This window comes from Leuresthes tenuis, unplaced genomic scaffold (assembly GCF_036924035.1).
Source record: "Leuresthes tenuis unplaced genomic scaffold, fLeuTen1.0.hap1 SCAF_14, whole genome shotgun sequence".
In the NCBI taxonomy this organism is placed as follows: Eukaryota; Metazoa; Chordata; class Actinopteri; order Atheriniformes; family Atherinopsidae; genus Leuresthes; species Leuresthes tenuis.
The window spans coordinates 19,914,541-19,934,950 of record NW_027325368.1 but is presented as its reverse complement, the minus strand read 5'-3'; the positions used below and the strand labels follow the sequence as shown (position 1 = coordinate 19,934,950).

General features: G+C 40.3%; 1 protein-coding gene across 1 annotated transcript in view; it reads left to right on the top strand.

The window, feature by feature from the left end:
• col15a1b (collagen, type XV, alpha 1b) overlaps positions 1-20,410 on the top strand; it is a 32,207-nt gene that overhangs the window by 6,177 nt on the left and 5,620 nt on the right. The window contains exons 4-33 of the mRNA XM_072364275.1: positions 175-327; positions 2,789-2,863; positions 3,263-3,361; positions 5,478-5,592; positions 5,842-5,870; positions 6,098-6,268; positions 7,432-7,458; positions 7,567-7,629; positions 7,957-8,034; positions 8,180-8,242; positions 8,327-8,464; positions 8,954-9,115; positions 11,307-11,360; positions 12,229-12,255; positions 12,407-12,544; positions 12,678-12,737; positions 12,822-12,857; positions 13,024-13,065; positions 14,314-14,376; positions 15,245-15,280; positions 15,466-15,549; positions 15,977-16,042; positions 16,381-16,416; positions 16,825-16,887; positions 17,013-17,102; positions 17,975-18,010; positions 18,108-18,161; positions 18,387-18,443; positions 19,228-19,287; positions 19,684-19,728. Coding sequence (XP_072220376.1) covers positions 175-327; positions 2,789-2,863; positions 3,263-3,361; positions 5,478-5,592; positions 5,842-5,870; positions 6,098-6,268; positions 7,432-7,458; positions 7,567-7,629; positions 7,957-8,034; positions 8,180-8,242; positions 8,327-8,464; positions 8,954-9,115; positions 11,307-11,360; positions 12,229-12,255; positions 12,407-12,544; positions 12,678-12,737; positions 12,822-12,857; positions 13,024-13,065; positions 14,314-14,376; positions 15,245-15,280; positions 15,466-15,549; positions 15,977-16,042; positions 16,381-16,416; positions 16,825-16,887; positions 17,013-17,102; positions 17,975-18,010; positions 18,108-18,161; positions 18,387-18,443; positions 19,228-19,287; positions 19,684-19,728 — 2,220 coding nt within the window. The remainder of the gene's footprint in view (positions 1-174; positions 328-2,788; positions 2,864-3,262; positions 3,362-5,477; positions 5,593-5,841; positions 5,871-6,097; positions 6,269-7,431; positions 7,459-7,566; positions 7,630-7,956; positions 8,035-8,179; positions 8,243-8,326; positions 8,465-8,953; positions 9,116-11,306; positions 11,361-12,228; positions 12,256-12,406; positions 12,545-12,677; positions 12,738-12,821; positions 12,858-13,023; positions 13,066-14,313; positions 14,377-15,244; positions 15,281-15,465; positions 15,550-15,976; positions 16,043-16,380; positions 16,417-16,824; positions 16,888-17,012; positions 17,103-17,974; positions 18,011-18,107; positions 18,162-18,386; positions 18,444-19,227; positions 19,288-19,683; positions 19,729-20,410) is intronic.

Below are 20,410 nucleotides of genomic sequence, written 5' to 3'. Positions count from 1 at the left end.
TGCCAGGAGAAGGCATTTCTTTAGAATTACTTTCAATTACACGGCAACTAATTTGATTTTGGGATTGATAAAGTACAATTAAACCAAACTCAATCCAAATGAATTAAAGTGCATTTCAAACAGGTGCCCGAAAAACGACATATCTCTGATTGTTGTGCTTGCTCGGGCTGTCAGGTGGTGGTGGAGCACGACGAGGTGCGTCTCTACATGGACTGCGGAGAGGCAGAGAGGACAACATTCCATCGGAGGCCAGAGAAACTCACCTTCTCACACAACTCAGGCATTTTTGTAGCTAATGCAGGGAGCAGAGGACTCCATAAGTTCGTGGTAAGTGAAATACTTTATATATTTTCTGTAGTTTTTATACCTGGTACACACAAGGATCTTTTTTGTTTTGTTTCTGAGGATAAAGGAAAAGAGCAAAACAAAGAATAAGGGACTGCCTGTGTAAATATTAGTGTGCAGCTGGGCCTCTCATTACCATGTAAAATAGTTAAAATGTCATCTGACCTCAGTCTGTCTCTTCCAGAAACTCCCCAGCATTCGGCCTAACTAAACAATCTCTGTTTTGGGCAAATGGTTTCACAACTTATCAACCATTTGGCCACACAGAGAAAACAGACAATTGTAAATGAAAGTTTCCAGAAAAGCAGCATGTCAGCATCTTAACAATGCTACTTTCTTAATTTATGGGGCTCTGGTATTGAAACTCCTGGCAGCTGCAATGAAAGCTCAGACAGGGAAAAGGCATTAGATGAACAGCCTTATAATTATGCAGGAATGAAGTCGAATCAGTGAACACAGAGGCCAAGAACTCCCTTTTTAAAAAAATAAGAATAAAAAAATGTATTGAATTTAACTGTTTGTAACCTTAAGGGGTATATATGGGCAGAAATGCACTAATTTGTTTTTGTTACATCAGAGCAAGGCATTCAGATCTGTTGTTGGTGTGGGTCCTCTTCTGTGGAGTCTGCTGTGTAACAAAGAACTGAGAAGCCAAACTGTTATTTGTGTTATTGAGTTTAAAAATCCAAAGTGCTATTTTCATTCCAATCTTCTTTCTAAATACGTCATGGTAGTTGGTTTGGAAAATAAGAGGATGTTGCCTGCTCCTGTGAAGAACATTATTTTGAAACGCAACCAATATCAAAATATCATGACCACTTCTGGGACAGCATCAAGAGCTGGCTCCGTTCTGCTTGTTTAAGAACATCAGCCACAAGGAGGAGGCAAAATAGGAGGAAATGACAAAGATTCAAAAAGGAAGGGAGAGGGTAAAGGATGGGGGAGTAAACTGATGGCTGATGAGGAAGTTAGAGATGTCAGCATGGCTTTGTTGTGGTCAGATCAAGGGCTTAACTCGGCCGTTGGATTATGTTACTGTGTCAGTTATGAGGGTGTGGTACAGTTAAATTTGAGGTCTCTTTCTAATTGAAAAAAAATAACAGTTTGTATTCTAAATTGTGCTCTAAAAGAAAAAGAATTGTGTGTAAAGTGTCAGCCTCGATTCTCCTTGGCTACATAAAGATGTTCTTTGGTCAGAAGTACTGACAACGCTCTGTCGAAGCATGTTTGAGATCAGAGAGTCAGCAACAAAAAGCTCCAACATCACAACTGAGATCACTGTCAGTCCCTTTCTGGCTCAACAATACTTACAACAGAAAATATATGAGCTCGCGTCAATTCCTGTTGCCATGGTGAGACGACGTGGTCATCCTCACTTCATTCAGCTTTGTTCAGTGTAGCCTGACTTTCTGAACGGGTGATCTGAAGCATGACGGCAGAATATCTGCCTGCTCGACAGCAGCTTGTCCCATGGTGTCACTGCATATCACTGTGTGTCTGTGTGTCTGTACATGTGCGTGTCTGTGTGTGAGTTCTTGGTTTTTTTGCGGGCAGTCTTGTCAAAGATTCCTTTCCAATCACTGGATTCAGAAGCAAATGTTGTAAATGTTATTACTGACCAAAAGAATAGACAGCTTTCTTCTAGTTTCCATAAAAATCAGAACCATTCTCTTCTGAGTCCTGGCAGATCTGGTCTCTATGGTGACATCAGCAAGTGGTATCATGCATATTGAGTTTCTATGATGTTTTTTTCTCTTCACGATCTTCTTGGCTTTCAGCCAAGACCTGAGGTGACATGAAAATACTATAACCATGTCTACAGGGCAACTCAGATCTCAGAAAAAGAAGTATAAAAGTAGTCCTGAAGTGATGAAGTAGTATCTACAAAATATACTGTTTAGTATCTAAAAGAAAGTACCTTTCATGCAGAAACTACCATGTCTAAATGTCTTTATGATCAATGACTATCATGTACAAGAGCAACGTGAACATGTGTACTATGTTGTCTGAGGTACAGCAACTGATCGGTTGTCTGACATGTTGTTTTGTAAATGTTCTATTGTCATGTTCTCTGAGAGTGTTATCGTGCTGTTTTGTAGCTCAGGGCGATCCTCATCCAGCAAGTAATTCAAGTGTTTTGTTGTCAAATTTATGTATAAAAAGTGTACCAGTTCCCCAAAATAGAAGTATAAAGTAATAAAAATGGAAACACTTAGGAACTTCCAAGCTGTACTTAAGTAAGGGAATTTGAAAACTCCTTTGAGTGATTTTAAATGAAGCCATAGTTGGTTACTTTGTCAATAAAAGAAGCCAAATCCGTATGCTTTCCTCATGAAAATGCAACTCATTCTCAAAGCGTGACGTTTCAGTTCTTGTAATTACGGAATTATGATGACAGGTACATCTCTTAAATAGTGTTTCTTGGTTGTTTGTTTCTCTCTAGGGTTCTATTCAGCAGCTGGTCATAAAGGATGATCCCAGAGCAGCCGAGGAGCAGTGTGAAGACGACGATCCTTATGTGAGGCGCAAGTGCAATAGTTTCTTTTCAGTTCATTCACAAGTTACGGTTGCACGGGAAATTTATTTCAAGCCAAAATAAGAGTATTTGCAAATCATGCTCTGTGATGCTCTAAAAAAATGACCAAACATGTAAATCAATAGTGCCCCCTTGTGGTTGAAGGACTTAACAAAACAGCAGCTTGCAAAAAACACATTGTTAATGTTATTTACATTTTAGAATCAGTTGCTTTTTTAATTGAATCTTTTAACACTTATAACTCCTCAGCATTCAAATGTATTTTCAAGGAGGTTTGGAATTGATGTTACTGACCAACCTGAACAGCACACAGTCACTGGTTGACATAAGTCCTGCAAGTGGACTGCCTCCTTCAACAAACACATAATTTATGTGATACAGGCCTCAGGGTTCACCAGTGGAGATGATGCTCTGGATGACAGGGAGGCAGAAGAAGATACATTGAGGAGGAAAGAGGGGAAGCAATCTGGCACATTCCTGGTAGGTGACAGCTGAAAACATACAGTAACAAGTCTGTCAGGGTGAATGTGTGCCTGTTGCTCCAACGCTGACAATGCCAATTGTACGATCAGGACTCTAAAACAACTACTCGTTGAGTAATTTTAAAAGCACTGTCGGTTTTTTCTGGTCCTGTTATCTTCAATCCTCCTACAGCCTGGAAGTCAGTCCGACCCAACCCCGACTTTGAAGCTTCAAAGGGAGCTGTCCTTTAAAAGCAGGGTAGGTGTGACCACATATTAAGACCATGGTGGACGCTTTCATCTGATGACACATTCATCAACAACAGAGGAGAGAAAGACCATTTACGGCATTAGATAATCAGTTTAGTTTTATATGAAGTCCTGTGAGATCAGGCTTATGTGCGTGTGCTTGTTAACTCTGTGATAAAACAGATTTTAATGAGAGAGCACGTTCGGAGCCACTTTCCATTTTAAAACAACTCATCAACTGATGGTATCTCACTTGTGCCATCTTTATAACTAAAGCAACCTGTTTAATCAGGATTTTTAATGTATTTGGTGTTCTGAAGGTCACAGTGTAGTTTCAACTGGTCCTGTAACTACGACAACAAGAAAGAATGGCAAAAGGGAGATTTTCTCTCTGAAGTAAAAATGCTATCATTTTTAAATGGACCGCATTCCTAAAGGCAAGACTGCTGCCAGCTGACAGGTGAAATCAATCTTTTTTTTTTGTCAGTGAGTTGTTGCTATCAGCTGAAGAACCTCAAAGTGAAATGTTATAGTGTCTGTAAACGAAAACTGTGCCAACTCTTTTAGCCCTATATGAGGCTCACCTTAATGCTGTTTAGGGTCAAAGTTCATTTGCAACTTGTGACCAGCCCACAGATTCATTCAAACACTAGACTGAATGCTGATCAAAGATGCTCCCATTGCACTCTAAAGACCGCTGACAGCTAGTGTTAGTGGGATTTTTAAAATGGTTTTCGTCCATACTAACGCCAGAGCAGCAGGCAAGTTCAATGTTGATCTCCTGAATTTAGGTAACTTCCCAAATCTACAGATTTTATTCCCATCTTGGTCATGATTATCTTATTCAAATCAGAAAGAAACAAAAATTAATTTGCTTTGTAATCTAAATAAAACAAGCAGAATCACAGTTATCAGTTGAATCAAGGCCATTCAATTAGACCTCCATCCTTATCCCAGTATAAACAAATGGGAGGGATTAAAAGATGCCCAGATGCTGCTGGCTGAGAAAACATTCAAGTTATTCTGCCAGTTCTAACTTTCTCTTTGAGGGATTATGAGATATTTAGATATAACTGAATTCTCTGCGCAGACATTGCCTCAGTTACCGCTGCAGACATGAAATCATGATTCTGTTTGAATAGAGTGACCGCCTGGAAATGTTTTAAATGACTGCAAGTTGACATGTGGTATTAAGGGGCTGCTTTTATTTCAGACTTGTTTTGCGCTTCTTTATTGAGCAAAAACATTCAGGAGTGATTCAGTCCCCAACTGCATTATATAGGTGTGTTACTCCAGCTTTAAGTCTTTCGGCTTTCAAATGATTGCTAACATGGGCTAATATTTTTCCATCATTTTGAAAGTTTAGTGTTAGTCTGGGACTGCACGGTGGTGTGGTGGTTAGCACCGTCACCTCACAGCAAGAGGGTTCCAGGTTCAATCCCTGCCTGGGGCCTTTCTGTGTGGAGTTTGCATGTTCTCCCTGTGTATGCGTGGGTTCTCTCCGGGTTCTCTGGCTTTCTCCCACCATCCAAAAACATGCATGTCAGGTTAATTGGTGACTCCAAATTGTCCGTAGGAGTGAGTGGTTGTTTGTCTCGTTTGTCGCTGTGTGGCCCTGTGATGGACTGGCGACCTGTCCAGGGTGTACCCCGCCTTTTGCCCGATGACTGCTGGGATAGGCTCCAGCCCCCCCGCTACCCGATTAACGTATTGACGGTATAAAAAATGGATGGATAGTTTTGGTCTGACTAATATAATTGAGTAGTTTTTTGTTCTCGGGTCTTTTTATTATTCTAACTGAAACTTGTTGATTCTACAGAATTTATGTTTGATTTGGATTTTGCTGACTAATTGATCTTTACAACAATCCTTCACTTTTCACCAAGGATGAGGACACTGTCCCTGTTAGAGCTCCCCCCACCGAGGCACCGGAGGGAGAGCTTGATGAGTATTCTGGTCATATGACACCAACGGTAACCAATGACGAACAACTGATAAAAGGTCAGAACAAACCTATCTGCACACTTTCACTTCATGCCAACAAAAGAACGAAAATGTATGTGATTTACTGGACCTTTACGATTCTCATGTTCTTCTTCATCTTTTTAGAAGTAGCTACAAACCCTTTCGCATTATACAAAGAAACGGAACATTTATTTCAATAAATATATATAAAACATAGCGGATAAAAAGCAATTCAGCCTAACACACAAACTAATTAAGTTCACTTATGTCATATTTTGTATGCAGGGCCACAAGGGAGAGAGGAACCAGGAGACGTAAGTTCACATGTAGCTGTTGTTGCTTCTCATGGACTGTCATTGGCCTGTTCTGATGCAGGATCAGTCAGCAGCTTTACATTGTTTTTACAGGAAATGACTATCTCTTAATTACCAAGAGAATTAGCTATTAAATTACTTTTTTAACTAGTTTTTTTTAAAAGGGAGGCATACACAGGCAAACACTGAAGATGTAGATTGGGATATAAAAATACTTGAATTTACAGGGTCATGTCAGGCCTGGGTTAAAAGGGGAGCAAGGCGATCCCGGACCACCTGGTCCACCTGGTCCATCCGGTCCCCCAGGTTCTCTCAGTGTACTGGAGGAAAGAATTGGGCCTCAAGGGCCAACAGGGACTCCTGGATCTCCTGGACTACCAGGGAGACTTGGACAGAAGGTTTGTGCGTCAACTTCTTGTTTCACACCAAGTTCATCACTTAGGGGCTGTCCTCCACACAAAGAGTGGAGTTTAATTAATTAATTTGGTTGGAAAGGTTCAAACTTAAAAGCATAAGTACAAATAACAATTTAAAATAATATGTTTCATATACTGCCATTTCTGTGATTCCAACTTTTAAATTCCTGTAAGGTCACATGACCGAGTCACATGAGAAAAGCTCACTTCTCACCAGTAGATCTTGCAAACAACAAGATGAACGTGAGAAACAGTAACAAGAGCCTGGCCAAAGAAGAGAGATTGACCTCAGTTATTGATGTGAGATACTTGGTATTGATTCGCTACCAGATAAATACATGACCAGTACTGCTGATACTGATATCAACACAGATATATTTCATTTATAAAAGCAGCTTATCAACTTGGAGAGCAACCGTTTTAAAAGTAAATTTTTCTTTTTGAGTTAATGTTTATTCAGAAACATTCAGCAAACAATCTCAAAAGTTACATTTCTCCTCTCTTATTTTTTCTTAGAAACAAAATGCAAGTGATCACTTGGAGAAGAATAAAGTGCAAATACATAAATGAAAGCAAAAACTTTTGGCTTTCTGCCCCAAAGCTCACTTGTGACCAAAGAAATGTTATATAACGTGTCCAGTCGGGGACATCAAACTTGGTAACTTGGAATAAATGCTATCGATATTTGGATTAATCTGCCCACCTCTGTGCATTGGTACTGGACATTGGTCTAAGGGAAAGCAAAGACCCCGTTCTGTGGCTGTGGTGACCATTTCTGATAAGCATTAGTTTCTAACAAAAAAATCATGTAGCTTTTGCCCAGATCACGGGACTCATGCACAAACAGCAGGACTATGCAAACTGCTGTTTTTATTACAGCTCATTTATTTTAAAATCAGCTTTTAAAGTCAGATTCCGGTCCTCCATATGGGACACTTCAGCATGTTCGTAAAACGCATTTTAGGTGCTTCATGTTAGGTTTACATCAATGCAGATTACAGCTGGAGACAGTGAATATCATTGTCTACTGCTGAATCATTTGACGTGGGGTTTTCCCATTAGAACAAATGCCATGTGGTTGTGTATCAGAAATGCACATCATGTTGAGCTACTCTCTGTAAGTCTCCCACTGTTTCTGTTCGCAGGGAAGCAAGGGTGATGCAGGCGTGCCAGTAAGTAACTTACCAGTTTGGTTTTGTTGTGATGCAGTTTTTCTTTTTTTGTCTGCATGTGGGAGTTTGTTATCACACTCCCTGACACAGCTGTATTTTTACCAACAGGGTCAGAGAGGACCTCAGGGATTTCCAGGTTTGAATGGAGAAACTGGAGCTAAAGGAGAAAAGGTATATATATAAAGCTCCTGTTTTTTGTTTTTTTTTTGCTATTAACCCATGTCAAAACAGCCAAAGTTTCTAAAAGAAATACTATGAGTTTTAAGATCTCAAATGAATTGTAGCTCATATTAACAGTTTATCCAGAGACTTAGAAATAAACGTTACATAAAGGTTATCGGAGATTGGAGATTTTTTGCTTAGGTTTTAGAAGTGCTTCTGAATAAATGTCTTCAGTCTGAATGGGATAATAAGCTATGCCAAGTGCGAGATACCAAATTCAGTGTAAAAGGGCAACTTTATATTATCTATTCCTCCTTATGCCTTTTCCCTCTAAAGGGAGACATGGGAGTTGGTTTACCAGGCCCCCCTGGCCTCCCTGGACCCCCTGGACCTCCCAGATCACGCAGCGTACCTGTGAGCACCACAGTTTGTGGTTTCTCCACTTTTGTTTTTGTTTTCACAGACAATCAGTACTATCCCACATATAGGGATGTAAACAGTATGTAGTGAATATAACTTAGACCGGAGTTAAAGGCCTACGTCATGGTGTTTGTTTCAGTATGGACCAGATGCTCTGGGTTCTGGGTTTGAAGACCTCGACAGTGACACTGAACTCATCAGGGTAAAAGCAAGACCACCAACACGGGTATGTTAATCTGACAAGTTCATTTACGCTGTGGATTGATAAAAATTCACTTGCCATCAGGGCCCTCCAGGTCCACCAGGGCCTCCAGGGCCTCCTGGTCTCCCTGGACCCAACCTGTCATCAGAAGTGTCTCCTGGCCATATTGGACCACCTGGTGAACCTGGCAGAAATGGATTTCCTGGCCTACAGGGAATACCAGTAAGTACCATCAGTTTAAAATTGAATGTAGTTAGAAATCTATAGTTTTAAACCTAAACAGCTGTCTTCTTTTTACTTTGAAGTTTTTCTATAAGTTACTACTACCTTCTGTTAAACTAAATGTCTGGTTATACATTTACATTCTCACATGTTAGTCACAGTGTTATTGTTATTGTTTTTTCACTCTCATGCTTATCTTCTTTTTCATCCTCCAGTTGGTAATTCTATATGGTTTCACATTAAATCTAATGAAACCTTTTAGTTGCATTTCAATTTCAATAGCTTTTTTTAATCTTGTCATCACATAATGATTTGTATTTGTGTATGTGTTCTGTACCTAAATAACTAGTCTGTCCTATATCCTGCTGTTGTCTCTTTCCTGTTGTTTGACCCCCTCTCTTATTGTCCCCCTGTATTTTGTCTTTATCTCCATCTCTATCTCTATATTTGCTCGACCACCTTTTCTCCCTCTTCTCCTCTCTGTTCCAGATGTTTGAGGATTGGTTTAGTGGTTCTGGGTCTGACCGTTCAGATTCGAGCTCAGAGCTGGCCTCTGTCATCAGCTCACAACTTGGCTCTGGTTTCAGTTCTGATTCCAGTTTTGGTTCTGGTTCTGGGCTTGACTTTGAGTCTGCCTGGGGTTCAGGCGAGGTATACTGTTCTGGTTTGCTGCACAAACCCGGGGGCGGTGGAGGGGGGGCGCTGAAGTACAGTCATAAACCAGAGTATTGAGGTGGTAAACTCATCTGCAGTTAAGGGATTAAACTGGGGAAAATAAGATTTTCACAGTGCTAAATTGACTGTTCATCAGTCGTGCTTTCTCTTTGTTTAAAGACTGAAACGTGTCGTAAAAAAAGACCGACTTTGGTTCACCGCCCCAATACTCAGGCAACAGACTGTAGACTTTATCCAACCATGTTCTCTCTACTGTCTGCTGCTTAAACTGTTCTTTTTTTTGTGGGTGTGTGTATGTGTCAGACATCCCTACTTTCTTCATGTTTTCAACAATCTATGTGTCATTCAGAGGACCTACGATATTCATCATTGTCGTTCATTTACTTTCTGTTCAAAAGTTGTCATCACAAAATGAAACATCTCAGCATGAAGCTTCATTTTACATGATGACAGGTGGCTGAACTGAAAGGAACTGACCACAGACTAACTCAACAGGAATCTAACTTCACGTTTCTCTCATCAAACACAATAAACACAGAGGGAAAGCCCTGCCTTTCCACCAATTAGTTTTGTTATTTTCTTTGGGCTGTTCTCAGTCCACGTACCAAGGCATGCTGATGAACTCCTATTTTAGGAGTGAGTTAGCAGAAGCTGTGCAGAGACAACATATCGCATATTAAAACTGAGAAACTCTATAATAATTATTGTTGTTATTACATATATGTAGCTGAATTTGATGCAAACAGTTTCCCAACAGTTCAGAGACTGCTTTGTCGAATGTTTTACCAGTGAAATTTACATGTAATACCCATGAAATAGGGCTTAGATTTCCGAAATGAAAGTTGTCTGGATGGCAGCGTATGTTGGTCTAGAGCCTTAGAAAGTTGGAAAGGAAGGCTTTTAACCCCAAATGATGCAGTGAGGAGCGTCTTATTCCTTAAATCAAAGAAGTTACTCCGTTTCAGAAGGGTCAAAACAGAAGAGATTGTTGAAACTAATAAAACTGGATGAAGAACTGCACAACACAATAATGAAAACTAGAGCGTTACTGGTGAAGCATTATATATGTGGAAGAAATGTGGTTGGAAGGAAATCTTCAACAATAGTGATGAAATCAAACAAACTCAACATTATAACGCAAACAATGCTAATAGTGACAGTAAGAGCACTTCCACACAAACAATGTAAAGGGATTCAGTGTCTTGGGTCTGAACAGCTGTCAGCCTCAAGAAAACCACTTATCAGTGAGGCTAATGGATAAAAGGCTTCAATTTGCTCAGGAGCATAAAGATGTGACTAATGAAAAGAAAGAAAATCAGTGAGTCCAGATTTACCCACGCCAAGTGCCCGCCAAGTGCCTGCTGTACAGTTGGTCAGATCAGCAATGTTGTGTTCCAAAGAAGAAGAAAAAAAAAGATCAGTTGCCTATTTTGATATTCTAAATGACCACATTTTTGACCACAATGGACCACAGAGTCCAAATCTTAACCTCACATTGAATGTTTGGGATGTGCTGGAGTTCACCTTTTGCAGCTTTCCACATCAGCACAAGATCTTGGCCTGAAAATGAAGGCAACTCTGGACGCAGATAAATGCTGTGACATTGCATAAGCTGATACACACAATGCCACACATTAAGCACAAAGTATCATCAGTGTGCCTTGGAATTTAGTCGTGAGGTCTGCAGCACCTCATGCTTTCAGTTTCTGTTGTACAAATGGTACAGAAACGTTGTATTGCTTTGGTCTTGAATTGCTTCTTTTGTTTTATTTAAAGGAATACATTCACTTTTTCATTATTTCAGCTTTGCTGTCAAGTGATGAGAAAAAGTAAAACAATAAAATCATCCTCGCCACTATGGTTGCTATCACTGCTGCTTCATGCTACATTTAGCAGGACAGACAACAAGCAGTCTAGATGTTATAGTGGCACATAATGTTGGCATGGATGATGTTATGGCTGAAGGAAACTGACTAATAACCCGGTTTCACCAGTCTGATGATTCCTTTAAAGTGAATGACCATCTTCCTTGGACTTGCTGTTGGCCCCTCTTGGAATGGCTGAGGGATCAGCAGGGAGCTATGCTTCCATATCAGCATACTTTCTGTTACTTTCCACAAACTTATGACTGCTTTGTTTAATACTTGGTATGTGTCTGTCTGACCAGGGTCCAGCAGGAACAGATGGATCTCCAGGTCCACCAGGAGGTGTGGGAGAGAAGGTACGATCATCAGCATGGACTGTGATTGTGCTATGGCTTCTGAGCTCAAATGTTTGTATCAAAATCACTTAAGCCATTGGCTTCTTGCTTGCGGGGGTTCAGTGCAGAGCCTGTCTCTAATTATAATCTTGCCGGACAATTTTTTTTTTCTGTAATACATCAGGGCATCACTGGACTAAGACCTGTCATGTAATTGTGCCTCGAGAAGTGGGTATTCTCTTATGATCTGCCCAATTCTTATCAGCAGTCCTTCCTGCTAAATGCCCGACATTATAAATTGGGGCTTTACCACATTAAGTTCAACATTGTTACTTACTGACTGTTGCTTAGCATTATGGAGTTAGCAACTATTCAAAATTAGTGTCCTAATCTCTTGCATGAACCAAATGTACTTATTCCATTGGTTGAGGCAAGCCAACTCTTCAGTGGAAGCTCATTTCAACTGCTTGCAAAATATATATATATATATATTTTTTTTTTTAGTGGGGGGGTGTCTCTATCACATGTAGCAACCAGAAAGGAGGATTTGAACACAGATTGACTGATGATTTAACATCTTCTAAACAATAGAACAGTACAGTGTCCCCATCACTGCTGACGCTGCCCCGATCCGCCTGTCCAGCTAACTCCTCCAGTAGAGGCAGCAACTTGCTCCAAACTCAAAATGCTAGTTCTTACACCGGCTGCCTTACACTGCTGGAAGTCTCTGCACAATGTAACCAACAGGATCAACTTGAGATCGCCCCATTCCATATGTATCGTTATTGATTTAATTTCATCTTTATTTTCATCTCTGCCAAGGAAAAATGCTGAGTTGGACCCAATAAAAAAAAGTAATGTTTCTTGCCTTTTTTTCATTTTTTACAAGGGAGAACAAGGGATACCTGGACCAAAGGTAATTCATACAATTTATAATACAGTAGGGGAAAAAATAACTAATACATGCTTCCCACCTAATAAACACAATTAATCTACTGAGGAAGTAGTCAATGTACAGTTATTTGGAAGATGAGTATCTGGTATGAGTGTTCTGTTTGTCTCTTTAGGGTGAGTGTGGATCTGTGGGTGTAACAGGAACCCCTGGGCTCCAAGGACCCACTGGTCCACCAGGAAAGAAGGGCCCAGCTGGTCCACCAGGACCACCAGGACCACCAGGACCTCAAGGAACCAGATTTTTCGTGGAGGTGACCCCAACTTCTACAAAACACCTACTACAAATCTCAAATAAACTGAGAAGGAGACAGATAGCTAATTGAAAGTAGGACAGAGCAGAAGGGGATTATCAGTATTTTAGTTAAATGAGACTTTTTTTTTCAGGATATGGAAGGATCTGGAAAGAATGACATGCTCATTGGAGCCAGAGTCAAAGGCCCACAGGTCAGTGGAAAAGAGCGTACATGTTTTATACAGTTTCTATACCGTTTGATGAAAAAAAAATAGTTTCTGTTTTGCTTTCTCTAGGGCCCCCCTGGATTACCTGGACCACAAGGACCACCGGTAATCAGTTCATCAATGTTCATTAATGTGCACATTAAGCTTGAAGAGGATAGTGTGTATTTTGTATTCAACATCTCATGATACTGTGTGGGCATGTTCGTTTTATTTCTTCACCTTGCTCACTAACTGAAGTTGCTGTCTTTTTTAACTATGTTTTTAACTACAGGGTAAGGATGGAGCCCCAGGAGCTGCAGGGCTCTCGGTCAAGGTAAGTGCACTTTGAAATGGCACTGCTCGTGCTTCTTCCATTACACGGCCCTCTATTATATACTTCTCCTCATTCTCTGTTTTTACTGTTACTCTTCAGTGCACAACTGATGTTGGTTTTGTCAAACTTGTATTGATCACTACTCTACAAGATGTTGATAATCTATGGTTTTCTATCTTTGAAAACCATTACCAATCTCCAAAGGAAGAATCTCAACCCCCAATTCCAAAAAGGTTTGGACGCTGTGTAAAATGTAAATGAAAAACTGAATGCAAGGATTTTCAAACCCTATAAACCAGTACTTGACTCAGAATAGGACCTAGAAAACACACCAAATGTTGAAAGTGAGACGTTTGAGCCTTTCATGAAAAATATTAACTCAAATTCTTGACTCTGATGGCAACAACATGTCTCAAAAAGATTGGAACAGGGCCGTGTTTACCACTTTGCAACTTTTAACAACAATCTGTAAACATCTGGCAACTGAGGTGAATTGCTGGACCTTTAGGAGAGGAATGTTGTCCCATTCTTGTCTGAATCATATGACATCAGACATATTTTTGCACTTGGGATGCCATATAGATCAGCTGGCTAAGCAATTTAAATTGGCTTTGGCAAGGGATTTCTGAAAGGGCTCCTAGGCCCGTGCAGGGATTTCCATCACAGAATTGTGCCTGTTTTTAATGCACTGGGGGGCCGTAGATCGCACACAGAGATGTCTCTGAAAAGTCTCTTTGATCACATTATGTAGTGTAGATGACGGAATATTCAAAGTCTTTCAAATTTTACATGGAGCAGCATTATTCTGAGATCGCTCCACAATTTGTAGATGCAGTTCTTTGCAGACTGCTGAACCTCTGCCCTCCTTTGCTTCTGAGAGACTCTACCTTTCTACGGTGCACTTTTATGCCCGATCATAGTAGCAACGTATTCCACCAGATGCAGATCCACTCCAGCTTTTCCGAGATGTGCAACCACTAGCCAATTAAAATGAAATAGTAAAATCTCTCACTTTCAGCATATATATTCTCTTTTTGTTCATCATGTTCATCATTGATCATTAGATTGTGTTTTTATTTACATTTTAAACTCCGTCTCAACTGTTGATTCGGGGTTGCATGTGAACGTTGCACACCAATACAGTGCATATATGTGTGTATGCTGCCTCAGGCAAACATGTAACAGTAAAATTACATCCACTATGTGCAGCAGTTGAGTTGTGTCTGACTCCACTGTGTATGATTGCAGGGTGAACCAGGGGACCCAGGTCCAGAGGGTCTTCAGGGTCCTGCTGGACTACCAGGTGCTAGGGTAAGTAGCGGGTTCTAGATTGTAGCAGCAATGGGTGACCTTATTTATGTTTAAAATAATAGTTTAGCTGTACAGTTGTTAGAATTGTACAAGGCAAGTTTTGACAATTGGGTTTAAAACTTTTCAGCTGTCTTGCTAGGTGTCATACACATTTCAGTAATGTTCCTTACTATGACACTTTACCAGAGGTACGGTCAAATAGTAAAAAAAAAAAAAAGACTTAGGAAAAGACAAGTATTACTTTATTATCAAGGTTTTTAATTAAGAAAAAAATGGCAAGGAAGTGTAATGTACTGTTGTCCCAGGCTGCTCATACTCACAATCCTGTCTTCATGTTTGTGCATCAAAATCCCAGTTAGCATGAATGGATAGATATGATCAAGTGTTGCTTTAAAAGCTGTAGCAAAGAGGAATTTTGGGTCAAAGTTATATCCTTTCTTTCAACAAGGAGATAATCTATGTGTCATTCACAGTGTTTTATCTTTTGGGTTTACTCTCCCTACTGTTTACAGTCTCACAAGGACAATGTTTTCAGTGAAAAACTGATAAAAACCTGTTCACTTCCAGGCCAAACATAGTTCAGGGTCGCACACTTCAGTGTCAACAGAAAGAGATGATTTTGCAAGTAAAGCATCAGATCATTCCTTCCAAAGTTAATAGAAAACAAAAAGACAGCTAAAAGAATCTCAATCCTAAATTTCATCTGGGGGCCAGAGTTCTAACTTCAAATGAAACTTGTTTTTACTTTAAAAAGCAAGGATTTAAATCTGCAGCCACTTGCTAACCTGTTTGCCAAACCAAAATGTTGTTTGAAATGAATTCCTCTGTTCTTGGCTGAATTAACTAATTTTTTCCTCTCTAAAAACAGGGGGCTAAAGGAGAAAAAGGCAGTCCAGGACCCAAGGTAGGGTTGCTGAGTAGAATTTACTGTTTAATGCAGTGAACACAGTTTGTTCCACTTTCTTAGCATTGTTTACTCCTGGATGTTGAATTCTTGGTTGTATTCTATATTCAGTGTTGCTTTTTTGCCATCACTTGCCCTGTCTTCCAAATACCATGTATAGATTTACTTAATTCTGTGTACTACAGGGCGATCAAGGTGCTGATGGATTCAGTATCACAGGACCACCTGGGCCTCCCGGACCTCCTGGACCTGTTGCTAATCTGCAGGATGTAGGCATCCACACAAACACACATGTTTATAATTAGATGTAAAAAGGAAAAAGAATTTAAGAAAAAGGTCAATACAGAAAAAAATTAAAAAGTCATCATTAGCACATGAACTAGTTACTACTAAATCAGATCACATCCAACACAAATGATTTTTACTGCAGTTTAATTGTCGATAGTTTTGTCTCTAGCCAATAGATAGAGCCGTAAAGTTTCTTTTGTAATTGTATGGTAAAATGAAAAGCTTTGTCGTTCAAAGAATCCTCCAGAGGACAGGCATCAGATCCTAACAACATTGAATTATTTTAAATAGTTTTTGTAGCTATGCAAAATAACACCATCCCTTCACCAAAGTGTATTGGTGGAACTGACAATGGACTCAATGGATTTCCTCTCAAAACAACTTCCTTGTCATATGTTGTCCCTGCAGCTGCTCCTGAATGCTCCAGATGGTATACTCAACATCACAGAGATCAGAGGCCCTCCAGGGCCAATGGTGCGTAGCTTTCAGCTATGAAAACAAAGTGACCGTGAATATTAAGTGGTTAAATGTTTTGTGCTCCCTCCCTGACCTACAAACATAAATACATTGCAACTCTTGCAGTGTTGATTGATGAGAAGGATATTGTATGAATTACAGCAGCTAACTGAAACATTCAAGCTAGAAAAGACCCAACAGCTGTTGAAGGACTTCAAGGATTGTTTTTTTTATATATTTAATGCATTTCATGTATGACTTTAACCAAGCCCAATGGCTTTTGCTATGTGTGCTAACACCTGTGTGTGCATGCATACGTGTGTGTGCGTGTGTGTGTGTTACTTTGCACGTTGCAGGGCCCTGAAGGCTTGCCTGGCAGAGCTGGATTTCCAGTAAGAGCTTTTTGTTGTGTCACTGTATGCTGAGCGTGCTTCTAACCAGTTGACTGAGTTCAGATGAATTTGGACTGAAACATTTTTCTGACTCTTTTGAATTTGTCAACAGAAATGCAACAGCTATCTGAAAGCTAGCTAATGTATTTTTTTCTCTCAATTTTGCATTTGCATTGCTGTCTTTGTGCTAAACGTGGTACGTACCCATACTACTGCAAATATTTTTGCCAGCTTGGGAGCTAACTAGTAGTCTCTGGTATGATAGTTTGTTTCCACAGCATCCTTTCAACAACCTAGAGGAATGAATAAAATTAGAGAAAAAAAGTAGAGAAACTAGAATTCGCAGTATCATGACAGTTTCAGCTAAATCTCCCAGCGTTGCCTGATTATTGTCTCATTGCTTATCAGGGCCCCAGGGGACCAAAGGGAGACAAAGGCCTTGTAGGTACAGAGGGGCCAGCAGGGCTCAAGGTGAGAACTGGGTACAAGAAAATGCAAACACGAAAAAGCATCACACCATGATGCCTAGAAACATTTGTTCTTAGCAAGAAAATATATTTAAGCACCTCTTTCATATCTTCTATTTACTCCAACAGGGTGAAAAAGGAGAACCAGGGGTGACTGTCGCTGCTGATGGCTCTATCCTGTCTGCACCAAGAGGCCCTCCGGGGCCCAGAGGCACAAAGGTACCAGAAAAGTGGCCTTACAGCCCTAACTGGCTGTAGTGGCAAAGCCAACCCATACTATACAAAGACATGGAAACCCTGCAGAGTGCTTATTGGTCAGAGAATCACCACCTGTGGGCATAGATAACATCACCTCTAAATACATAAATCAATGGTATCTTATGTGTTCTCACAGAGCACAGATCAGCTTGACCGATGAATGTACGAGCACCTTTATTAACCTCAAGCCCAAATATACATTATATAGTTTTTCTTCTCTCCACTGGCCTGAGTTGAGCTTTGTAGCGCTCTGTAGTTACTTCACTCAAAAAGATATTCAAATCCTTTTGAACTAAAACCTTGCTGCAATACTCGGTGAGTGCAATTACTATTCTATACTCCGGTTTAATAAAAACATCTGCTAAATCAGGGTAATGTCCTAAACCTACTCACAGGGAAGTCGCTGTGTCTCTGTGTTACCACCGTTTCACACACTGCAATCCCAACCACGTATAAGGACACTGTCTGCAGTGGATCACATTCCTGTAGCTGCGGTTGATGTAATGTGACATAGAACTACACCGTTAATTGAAGTAATATCAAATAATGACCTCCTGCTAATGTGTGAAAAGCCCATAGTCATGTTTTAGTTTGTGTTATACAATAAGAAGGGTGACACGAGGGGTAAGAAATGTGAGTCGCTCAAGGATTATAATGGATGCAGCAGAGCTGAAACCTTCCCAAAGCTTGACTTAGGAACACACACAAGGCTTTGAGAAAATGGGAACAACACATCTGTCACACTACAGAAATAACTGTTCTGAAATTACTGCTACAGAAAAATGCATTCGTTAAAAACGTATTCATTGCTGCGCTGATTTGTATTTTCACAGGGCAGCCGCGGCTTCCCAGGAGCTACCGGACTCATGGTGATTTAATGAATTCTTGTCAGATCGTTCAGTGAAGAGACCATACTGATGCTGATGTTTCTTGTGCATTCAGTAAGTGTTTGTTTGTTTATTTCAGGGACCTATCGGGCCTTCTGGGCAAAAAGGAGAATATGGCTTCCCTGGTCGCCCTGTGAGTACTTTTTTGTTTTTTTAATCTATCGTACCTGAAAATCTGCACTGCAAGTTGTTTGTGAAGCAGATGCGTAAATACCAATGAGAAGAAGTGCACAGAAATGCTGTGTGAAACATGTATGCATTTGTGAAAGAATCTTTATCGTTTACCATAAGAAAGAAATGAATCAATATTCATTCAATTTTACTGGCAGCAAACGTTTCATTCTTTCTCTTTCTGTAGGGGCGACCTGGTATACCTGGAAGGAAAGGTGACAGAGGAGAGTCTGTTGGCCTACCGGTGAGTGGAGGCAGACAAGGAGAACGGTTTTCAGATAAAGCATTTCACAATATACCGAATATCAGTGCATTTAGCATTTATCAATGGTTTAATCATACGTAAGGTCGATGATTTCACATCTAGACAAACTATTTCAGAATTCAGTTATGCTATTATCAAAATCCTTCTTTTAATATTCTTTTAAGCCATTAGGCCTCACTCCTCGATATCACTAAAAAAGGCCCCGAAGAAAAGTTAACGTCAGATTTATGACGTGATCCTAAGCCTCAGAACTGTTCGCACCTCCTGTCTTATAGTGGTGTTCTGATGTGTTGTTCCTCATACAGTAAAGTCCTACTGACCCCATTAAAAGATCCTGAGGCCTGGGCCGTGTGCTCACGCAGATCACACTCACACACACACTCTATGAAAAGATAGATGAGTCAAAATTGCCCAAACGAAATCCAAAGACAGTGAAACCGATTGCTTTAACAAGGGCCACAATCTCAGAGGCACTTACGGAAAAAATCGTGCATCGATATTAAAATGAGCACGAGGGATTTCTTTAGTGTGCAAAGACTTTGTTCATACCACAGAACTAATCCCTAATAAATAAATGAATACATGTTTGTTAAAACTGCTAAAGTAGATTTTTAGATATACATTTGCTTTAAAGAATGTTTGGTGAATGATATAGATTATTGACGTGTTTCCCAGACAAACTGTTGAACTTTTAAAGGTCAGAAAAAAAGAAAGTTACGGGAACAATAAGTGTTTTTGCTCCCTCCCTCTCTCGGTCCCTCAGGGACCTCCAGGTCCTCCCGGTCCACCTGGGACTCCAGGAAGAATATCTGGACTCAATGGAGTAAGTATGAACAGAAGACGCACAAAATATAGGACATATTACCATCCAGCATTATAGGAAATTCATTATTTTAATGTCTAAGCTGGAGAACTTTAAGAATCTGCTCCAACATGAATGGTGACTTTCACCTACATTTGTCTCTCTCTTCAAAGAGAGCAGAGACGACACGGTGGAAGAAAGTAAAATCATCTCAGTTTTTCTGCCATTTGGTGATTAATGTTGAATGAACCATAAGTTTTGCAGAAAGAATAGTCCAAAGTAAGTGTGAGGCTGCTGTTCCAGCTTACAAACAGTAGCAGGCACTGAGGAATGTTGCCTGAAACAGCTCATCTTGTTTTGACCGTAACTCTGTTCAAGCATTAGTCTGATTCCACTGCTCTTCTTTGAATCCTAAAGACAGTGTTCCCGGTGCGCCCGAGACCGCACTGCAAAAAGGGACGAGTAAGTCTGAGTCGGACCATCTGATTGGTCTGTTTCAGTTGGAAATGGGACCTTCTGGTGGTTCTGGTGGTGTGTGGGTCTCACAGCATGACGAGTCTCTGGTCTGGGCTTTAAACAAAACCCCATTCCCCTCTGTCCCCCCCCGTCCTTAATTTCCTCCTCTTGCCCTCCTAATGGTCTTTGGGAAGACTACATGAATGTTGAAAAGGCCTTTTCCCAGCAGGCTTTAACATTTGTCTCATATGCAAGTTATATATAGATAACCAGAAGGTGGAAAAAAACACAACTTTCTTATCGATTTCCTCTCAACAAAAACCTAAAATCAATTTGTCACGTGTACTTTTGTGCATACAGTTAGTTTACCACTCAGGGCAAATGTTAATGCTTGTTGTGAAAAAGGGGGTCTGAGTCTGAATCCTGCTTGCCTCATCTTCTCTCTCCCCGCTCATCAGCTTAAGGAAGAGGAAGTTGGGTGAACCTTCAGTAGCTGTAGATCAGAGCTGGTTGCAAGTCGCTTTTTTCATTGGATCAGTCACTTTCGGAAGGAAACTGTATGAAATCCTATCTCTGGTGTATATATATTTAATATTATGGCTGTAATAAGCTTGTTTGTGACTGCCTCCATCTCTGATCTATGTGTTGTTAACTAGATTCCTGAAATGTCTTTGACTTTCTTTCCTGG